This window comes from Cydia pomonella, chromosome 1 (assembly GCF_033807575.1).
Source record: "Cydia pomonella isolate Wapato2018A chromosome 1, ilCydPomo1, whole genome shotgun sequence".
Lineage (NCBI taxonomy): Eukaryota > Metazoa > Arthropoda > Insecta > Lepidoptera > Tortricidae > Cydia > Cydia pomonella.
This window is the reverse complement of record NC_084703.1, coordinates 1,896,255-1,906,122: the sequence shown is the minus strand read 5'-3', so window position 1 is coordinate 1,906,122 and position 9,868 is coordinate 1,896,255. Positions and strand designations below refer to the sequence as shown.

Here is a 9,868-nt window from a genome sequence, read left to right as displayed (position 1 = left end):
AAAGCCGAAATGTACATATGCATTGCATTAGGGTATTTAGAACCAGTGTACAAAGTATCATAACAACCGGTGTAGCGGTTTCGAAGAAATTAACAAATTACCATTTTTTACTTTGCAGCAGCCTGTATGTGTTAGTAGCTCCTAAGGTAATATCCTCAAAGAATAGTATGGAACCTTCTTCCACCTTTTTGATTATCTTTTTTATTTATGACACTAATAAGCTTCTGACTTTTGAAAAAAGTCATCGTTATCAAATATTTCGAACAAATTGTCAAAAACACTGCCAAAGATTAACACAGTGTGTTTCTTTTGTTGTCGATTATTGCAAATAACTTTTGTTCGAAATTTTTTTATTGTATCTTTTGTTCTAATTAAAAAGATATTAACGTCAGAGCATTTTTGAGAGGTAACCATACGTGGGATTTCAGGGTTTGTGGCTAAGGTCACCCTGTATATAACCGGGTCTATATCGAATTTATTTTATTACCTTTATTTACCGACGTTTCGACACAGGCGTCACTGGTCGTGGTCACTGATGTCCCATCAGGATCAAAACACAGATTTGTGTAACTACCCGACAAAAATTGTATGAAATAAATATATAGTTTAAAAAACACTAGAAAAACACGCTTTTTTATGGTGTAGGTTGCATGGTGGTTTGTTATAACCTTGAAACCTGATCGTGTTCAAAGTCCATTACGTGACCTTTCTCACAAGTGCAAACACGACAATGATAAGATATTCCATCATGGAATGCCAGTGCCTATCTTCTGGCTTCTTCATCAGACCTTGACACCTAATCGTGGTCAAACTTCATTACAAGACTTTTCTAACAAATCCAAACACAGCTATGATAGAGATTTGTGTAACTACCCGACAAAAATTGTATGAAATAAATTTATAGTTTAAAAAAAAACTAGAAAAACACGCTAGAGACAATATTCATACAGTCCCGTGCTATATATTCTCCTTGAACTTGGATATTTTTTGTCATTTCGTAATGTTAGTGTTAATTTCACTAAATATGGTCAATTTAGTGTGATTTTCACTAAATATGGTGAATTCAGTGTGTTTTTTGTAGTGCCCTGGGCAGTTTTGGAACATCTTTAGTCATTCTAGTATGATTTAATCAACTTAATGTGATTTCACGGATAATACGACCAATGTAGTTGAATCATAGTAAAATACGACAAATTTAGTTTTATTATTACATAATCATTTGTTTTTTTTAATACGCTCACCGTTCAACTAAGTAACCATTGAAATCACGATCTCATTAGTAAATCAACCGCTATATGCTATATCCTGACGAAGGCGCGCTTGGCCGAGTCAAGCATGAGCATGCCTTCCAGTAGATCCTTAAGCTACGTGATCTTTGTACTAGTAGTAGAGTGAGTAGTTTATTTTACCGATTAATTGTGATTTGGATAACTGATTTGGATATTTGTGTAATCACGTAAATTTTCTATGAATATCACTAAAAAGGAGGTAAATTAAGTATGATTTTCACTAAACATAGTTAATTTAGTGTGATTTTAACTAAATATGGTAAATGAAGTGGGGTATTTATAGCGATTTTATCAGTTTAGTGTGATTTCACTAATAGTACGGTCAACGTAATGTACTTCATCAAGTATTTCCATTTTTTGGGCTTATCATTAACTGTAATTTTTTTACAAAAATATTCTCACTCCCCCCCCCCCCCCCCTCCCAAAGTATGATTTAGACAGTATCATTACTGTTATATACAGTTCTCATGCTATATCTTCTCCTGTATGAATGGGTGCGCGAGACAGTGGTTGACGGAGGCGCGCTTGGCCGGGTCCAGCATGAGCATGCGCTCCAGTAGATCCTTGAGCTGCGTGATCTTCTTCGCCTCGTTGGCTGGGAGACGGTGGTGGGAGGGCGCGAGCTCTGATTGGAGATCGCGCGTTGGTTTTATACTGGTCATTACCACTACTTTTTCCTGAAAATTGGGGAAAAATATTTGTGTCACCTCTGGAGTTGCAGGCGTCCATAGGCTACGGAGACTGCTTACCATCACGCGGTCCGTATGCTTGTTTGGCACCGACGTAGTATTAAAAAACTATTTTGCCCCACAATGCATAAAAGTGGCATTCGAAAACTAAAACAGATTTTCAGATGTCACTTATGAAGTGTATGAAATCAAAATGAGAGTTTTCAGAAAATAGTGTACCTGCAATGTTCTGCCGCTAGAAAGCAGCACTATCACATATTCTAAACCATAGAGTAACTTATACATACTATGCCTTAAACAGTTTTTTGAATAGTTTCTGACATTGATGCAACAAAGCAGTTAGTTGACTACAAAATTTACTTTCACAATACTCAATTCTCTTCGCTAATACCAAAGAGAATTTGAAATAGAGAAAAAGTTGTCAAAGAAAACTTTGTAGCCACAGTAAATTTACTGCCATGTTTCGACACATGATTAAAACTTTTTAGTGTCAAAAGATGGCAGTAAATTTACTGTGGCCACAAAGTTTTCTTTGACAATCCACCTCTATCTCAAATTCACTTTGTCAAAAAATTAAAAAAAATCACAAAACTCACCCTCTCAGTGACCCGATCCAACTCGTGATAAAGGAAATTGCACTGCGCATCAAAATGTTGGTCCTTAAATATGCCCTTCTTAATAATCTTATTGGGTATTTTCCCCTTCAAATCCATGAAATACTTCAACATTTCATTGTTAGATTTCCCGCTGAACATGATCCGCCCGGTAGACAGCTCATATATGGTGCAGGCCGTGGACCACATGTCGATACCGAAGTCGTAGGGTACGCCGAGGATGATTTCTGGGGCTCGGTAGAATCTGGAGACCAGGTAGGGGGTGAAGTCATTCTCGGTGACCATGGCGGCTGAACCGAAATCGCAGAGTTTCAGGAGGAGTTTGCTTTCGTTGACTAGGATGTTGTCGGGTTTAATGTCTGAAAAGGAATATTTAGTTATGATAAATATCTTTTGTCAGAGTACGGTGGGCAGATGAGATAAATCAAGTAGCCGGTACAAACTGGACAGAGATAAAGATCGAAGTGTCTGGAAAATTTGGAGGAGACCTTTACCCGAACGGGACCTTAAATAAAACATCAAATATTCGTATACATGCTCTTCATAGTTTCAACTATTAAAAAAAAAAATGTTTTTAATATTTAATATTGTATACTTTATTTAAGGAATAAAAAGGTTTATTATTATTATTATATATCGTGATCTCGTAAAATACAAAAATAAAAATAATAAAAAACATTTATTTCAGATAACAAGACCCATACATTGCTAATTACATAATATAATTAAAAATTATTAAAAAAAAAATAATAATAAAGTAATTTGAAGCATTGTCAAATCATAACATCACAAATAAGAACAAAATCAAAATGAAATAAAATTAAAATAAACTATTAAACTATTAATAATTAAACTATTTATTTATTCTATGTTTCTTCCTTTTGTCATGTTGTTATACTTTTGTATGTCATAGTTTATCACGAATAAATGCTATGATTTATGATTTATGATTTAAAATGTCAGATTTTAAATAATAATAATTTAAAATATTAATTGAATATTGCAATGTGATAATAATAAAGCCCAATTTAGAATTTTCTTCATAATGGAAAAAGTTTTTCGTGATGCTGGAAAGTGTTTCGTAATACGTATTTAAAAAACAGAAACACCTCGGAGTAAGGATGACGTAATAAACCATATTATAGTCAGACCAAGGTAAGTTGGCATCGATTTTGATAGCCCAGACTATGGAGTGTGGAATTAAGAGGAGTGGCATCTCTTATGGCAGAACTGTTGCAAGTGTCCAGCTGTCAGCTATAAATAATAGTTCCAAATCTCTCCAGAGTAGCGCTAGAGTAGCTAAGAACCTAGGCGCTATTGACGGAGTGAAGGGCGCTGTCTATGATTTGTTTTTTTTTCTCAAGTACTCTAGGTATTGTAGCGCCGCCTATTTAAAGTTTTTTGATGACACTTTTTGGTACATGGAGATTTCGTTCCTTATCTCCACCTTCCGTAGCCCAGACGGTCAAGTGTCAACTAAACGTCATAATTTCATAGAAGTTTGACGTCTCGGCTGTCACAATTTTGGGTTTATTTCATTATTACACCGCATAAACTATTGTGTCGGGACAACAGATGCGAAACTGACCCTTTCGAGCATTCTCGGCTCCGTTCGGGTCAGCATTGCTCCGAATAATTATTAGGGTCCACACAACATGACGTCCCTTTGCGAGCATAAACACAGATAAGATAACTACTTGAATTTTGACAATCCTAAATAGCTGAAAGGGATAGTGCCATACATTAGAACGGGACAGCACGGTTCGTCCCTGACAGCGATCAAACTTCGGTTTTGTAGGAAGTTTATTTGCTGTACTACAGTACTTATTATGACGACACAATGAATTTTTAGTTATTAAGATTAAATGTCTGGGAGACAGCTTTGCTCGGAAAACATGTAAAATCTCAAAAATGCGCGTTTTCCCAGAGATAAGACCTAGCTAGATCGTTTTTTTGCCCACGACAACCCCCATATAGCAAATTTCATCGAATACTTTAGATCCGTTTCCGAGATCCCCGATATATATATATATATATACAAGGTGCCCGTGAGACATTTTAACTAAGCATTCCTGGTAATATTTAGAAACTAAAATGTCATATAAAATTTTCTGGATTAGGCCTAGTTTCAGAGATAATTAAATGTCTTTCGAAATCGTTCTTTCGCCATAACTCGGTACAAAACACATTTTTGACTGCGGTATTGCCACTTTGAGGTCTAGTCTGGACATACCTATTGATTGACATCGAAAAATAAAAAAAAGGGTTCGAGAGGCTACCCCCCAAAAAAAAACTTTTTATCTAATTTTAAGTTATGTGATTATCAATAAAAATTACGTTTTATGTACAGGAGTGTTCAAAAAATTTTTTTGTCGAATTGCACAAAAAGTCATATGACATTTTTTTGCTTCTGTTGCCATCAGGAATGCACCGTTAAAATCTCTCGCAATGCTCACGGGCACCTTGTATATAAGAATTGCTCGTTTAAAGATATAATAATATGATATGATTACACACATATTCGTCTGTAAGTTTGCTTAGTTACCAGGAAATAAATAAATAAATATAAATAAATATTGGACATTGTTCACAAATTGACTATAGTGAGATTTTTCTAACATCACATATTTGACACATGACAGCACCCATATAATGTAAATGTGTATGATCCATTCACATAATTAAAAACAAAACCACGCAATTATAATATGTCTTTCGTTACCACTTAAAGTACACTCACTTTTTGAATGTAATTATGCTTATAGTTATTTTTTTCGCATCGTATATCTGAAGTATTTAACAATAATAAATCACTGCACAAACGTTTACGTCCTAAGGGTCTTTTTTTTTAAAACCAGCGTTGTGGTCAAATCATTTTTTTCGATTCGGGTAACATATTCGTAAGTTAAAGATAATCGATAAAATCGATATATTTATAACCTACAGATAATACAAAAATAAGGTATTATAACTAAGAAAACATTAACTTAAACAAATACTTTTAAAAATCCATTATAATAATAGATCTTTACCGTACGATTTGCAAAAAATATGTCGATTTCTGAGCGGATCAAATTTGACGTCAAAATCATTCGTTTGTCAAATGTCAAATGCGCAGTCTGTCGAAGTTTCTCCGCCTTACTGTGCGCATATTCCGTTTCTTTTCGTATTTTTCACCTGGCTTTATTTTTGGATTCTTCTCTTTCACATCTGGTTACCTTGGCTCGTATTTTTGGACTTTGACTTTGCTTGTATTTGAATTTAGTCGACTTTGGATCTAAAAATGCCTGATTTTGCTAATACTAAGTAGTCACTAGCAGTATAATTTGCATGTATGACTGCTGTGCAGGTTCCTAATATTGATTTTTTATATAGGTAATCGATTCGATCTCACAAATCGTAACTGTAATCGATCCGATTGCTGGATTTGACATATTATGTTGTCTTAGCCACATCACTTCAAACATCAAATGTCATGTGTCAAATATGTGATGTTAGAAAAATCTCACTATAAGTCCCACAGTAAGCTCAATAAGGCTTGTGTTGAGGGTACTTAGACAACGATATATATAATACATAAATATTTATAAATACTTAAATACATAGAAAACACCCATGACTCAGGAACAAATATCCCTGCTCATCACACGAATAAATGCCCTTACCAGGATTTGAACCCGTGACCATCGGCTTCATAGGCAGGGTCACTACCCACTAGGCCAGACCGGTCGTCAAAATAGTATTTAATTTGATTTGATCAAATTCCCGATAAATAATATTTTAGTGTACTCGTAGATTTACTCCATGTCATACTTACCAGCGTGCAATATGCCGGTCTTCTTGAGCAGTTTGAGTGCTAGCAGTATCTGCTGCGTGTAACTCCTAACTGCTTTGATGTGGATTCCGCTATTTTTGCCATACTTTTTCAACACCTGAAAAGAAAAAATTAGGCTCATTGAAGATTACATCGGTAAAGCAATCCCTGGGGTCATCTTCCTCGCGTTGTGCCGGTATTTTTGACACGGATCATAGAAGCGCTGGTGGCCTAGAAGCGCTGGTGGCCTAGCGGTAAGAGCGTGCGACTTGCAATCCGGAGGTCGCGGGTTCAAACCCCGGCTCGTACCAATGAGTTTTTCGGAACTTATGTACGAAATATTATTTGATATTTACCAGTCGCTTTTCGGTGAAGGAAAACATCGTGAGGAAACCGGACTAATCCCAACAAGGCCTAGTTTATCCTCTGGGTTTGGAAGGTCTGATGGCAGTCGCTTTCGTAAAAACTAGTGCCTACGCCAAATCTTGGGATTAGTTGTCAAGCGGACCCCAGGCTTCCATGAGCCGTGGCAAATGCCGGGACAACGCGAGGAAGAAGAAGATCATAGGAGCCTGGGGTCCGCTTGGCAATTAATCCCAAGAATAGGCGTAGACACTAGTTTTTACCTACCTGACCTTCTAAACCAGAGGGTAAACTAGGCCTTGTTGGGATTAGTCCGGTTTCCTCACGATGTTTTCCTTCACCGAAAAGCGACTGGTAAATATCAAATGATATTTCGTACGTAAGTTCCGAAAAACTCATTGGTACGAGCCGGGGTTTGGACTTGATTTTTACTGCAGGGTTTTGTGTCCCCAGAAGAAAGCATTTGATTTTTATATTTGTGTATTTTTTTTTATTGTATATCAACACACATTTCAATGCCGCACTAACAATACCTTGGAACCAAGGTAAAAAATATTTTATGTATTTTTTTGGGACATTTTGGAAAAAAGGGACATTTTATGAAAGTAATAAGGAAACATTTTTGGGCACTTACTTCCCGCAGGTTCATGGAGAGTGGTTCCATTACCATGCACAGATGGCGCTTGTGGAAGAAGTGGCGGAACAACCGGAGGCAGTGGAACTTGTCGTCTGCGTCTGCGTCGTTCAGCCGCTTGAGGATCTCCAGCTCGCGGAGACCGGTCTTGTGCCTGTGTGGTGGAGTTTAACGTATGAATACAGATTAATAAATAAATAAATATTATAGGACATTATTGACTAAAGTCAATTCCGATCAACCAACCGATTGTCTAATTGAGGGGGGATTTAAATCTTCTCGGGTCAGAGGTGTAGGGTTAGAGCCGGTGTAGCTTTATTTGACGTTCATAAGCGCATTGTAATATGCCTACTTGAATAATAAATTATATTTTCTCAAACTTGCTATGAAATGATGACATGATTTACGTCAAATTAGGTCCGGAAATACTACATATCAGGTGGCATGAGTGAAGATGATATGTAAAGGAATTTCATACTGCCTTACACACCTAGGACTGTAAAGCAACCTTCTTTTGATTTTTAAACGTCAAATTGTGACATAACGTCTTGGTATCCAACCATCAACTAGCTTCAGTTAGCTTGGTACGGTGATTTGGTGTGCATATTCGTTGCTAAGCAACGACGGTGGCGCATCGCGCAGACGCGCGGACTTACGCGGGTCTGGTAGAGTGGCGAGCCGAGTAGGTCGCCACAAAACAAATTGACTACATTTTTTTGTTTTAATTGCAAGTTTGAGAAAAGCACTATACATATCTCGGCGAGAAACGGGGTTGCCGGCCACGTATCTCTATCCGGCTTCGCTACGCTCAGCCGTATATATCTACTTGCCCTGCAACCCTACGTTTCCCGGCCTCTATAGTAATGTACTATTATCTTTAAATCCCACAGTAAGCTCAATTAGGCTTGTGTTAAGGGTACTCAGACAAAGATATATACACTCCCGGGTAAAAGTATAGAAACAAACTTATATTTTAATAGAAAAGTGTGATTTTTTAAGCGATGTTATATATACTACTCATTAGAAACAAAATGGTAAATATAATAGTAGAACATTTTAAAAGTAATTTACTCAAGATGTGGCTACGATATTTGCCAGTTCAACATTTTTCAAAGCAATTAAAAGAGTATATTTATGTTACTTTTTCCTATTTTTTTTTGTTTTTGTCAATATTTTAGGATGTTTTGATATTTAGCGAGTATTTTTAACCTTTTGTGGTTGCTTAATGTAAATTTTAGGTTACAATTTTAAAACCAACACAGAAACATGAGATATTAAAGAAAACAACCTTGTTTCCATACTTTTAGCCTTGGGTGTATAATATATAAATATTTATAAATACTTAAATACATATAGAACACCCGTGACTCAGTAACAAATATCCGTGCTCATCACGAATAAATACCCTTACCAGGATTTGAATGAATGAATTAATGAAATCGTTTATTTCGGACATAATTATCCATAGTTTTGCTTAAATATAATGAATAATTTATAATCTAATAATTTACTTAATATAAATAAAATCTACATTAAAATAATTAAATAAATAACTAAAATTAAATTAAATTAAATCAAATCAACCCGGGACCATCGTCTTCACACTACCCACTGCTCACTAGGCCAGATCGTCTCTTATGACGTTACTAAAAACACCATCGCCAGTGTACCCGTATACCGTGTAATGGTTGTCCAGCGACTCGCCGATGCGGACATTATTCTATACTGCTATAAGATGTAATCCGGACAACAGGGTACTCACATGATTTCGTTGTTGCGTATGATCTTGACGGGCACGTCCGCGCCGCCCTGCGCCTGGTCGCTCGCTTTTATGTCATTACTAAATACCGTGTAACGGTTGTCCAGTGACTCGCCGATGCAGACATTATTCTAAACCGCTATAAGGCCGCCAAGGGTGTTCACATACATATATCAGTATGACAAGGGTACTCACATAATCTCGTTGTTGCGTATAATCTTGACGGCGACGTCCGCGCCGCCCCGCGCCTGGTCACGCGCTCTTATAACGTTACTAAATACACCTTGGCCGGTGTACCCGTATTACCCGTGTAACGTGTAACGGTTGTCCAACGACTCGCCGATGCAGACATTATTCTTAACTGCTTTAAGGCCGACAACATTATGACAAGGGTATTCACATACATATATAAGTTTGACAAGGGTACTCATATAATCTCGTTGTTGCGTATAATCTTGACGGCGACGTCCGGCGCCGCCCCGCGCCTGGTCGCGCGCTCTTATGGCGTTACTAACTACACCTTGGTCGGTGTACCCGTATTATCCATGTACCGTGTAACGGTTGTCCAACGACTCGCCGATGCAGACATTATTCTAAACTGCTATAAGGCCGACAAGGGTGTTCACATACATATATCAGTATGACAAGAGTACTCACATAATCTCGTTGTTGCGTATAATCTTGACGGCGACGTCCGCGCCGCCCC

General features: G+C 37.1%; 1 protein-coding gene across 3 annotated transcripts in view; it reads right to left on the bottom strand.

Annotated features, from left to right (window-relative positions):
- Positions 1-537: 537 nt before the first annotated feature.
- LOC133526088 (uncharacterized) overlaps positions 538-9,868 on the bottom strand; it is a 43,963-nt gene continuing 34,632 nt past the window's right edge. For all 3 annotated transcript variants that reach the window (XM_061862552.1, XM_061862542.1, XM_061862560.1), the window contains exons 8-11: positions 7,404-7,557; positions 6,410-6,524; positions 2,575-2,951; positions 538-1,966 (exon numbers count right to left, since the gene is read on the bottom strand). In XM_061862552.1, the coding sequence (XP_061718536.1) occupies positions 1,760-1,966; positions 2,575-2,951; positions 6,410-6,524; positions 7,404-7,557 (853 nt within the window). In that variant the 3' untranslated portion in view covers positions 538-1,759. The remainder of the gene's footprint in view (positions 1,967-2,574; positions 2,952-6,409; positions 6,525-7,403; positions 7,558-9,868) is intronic.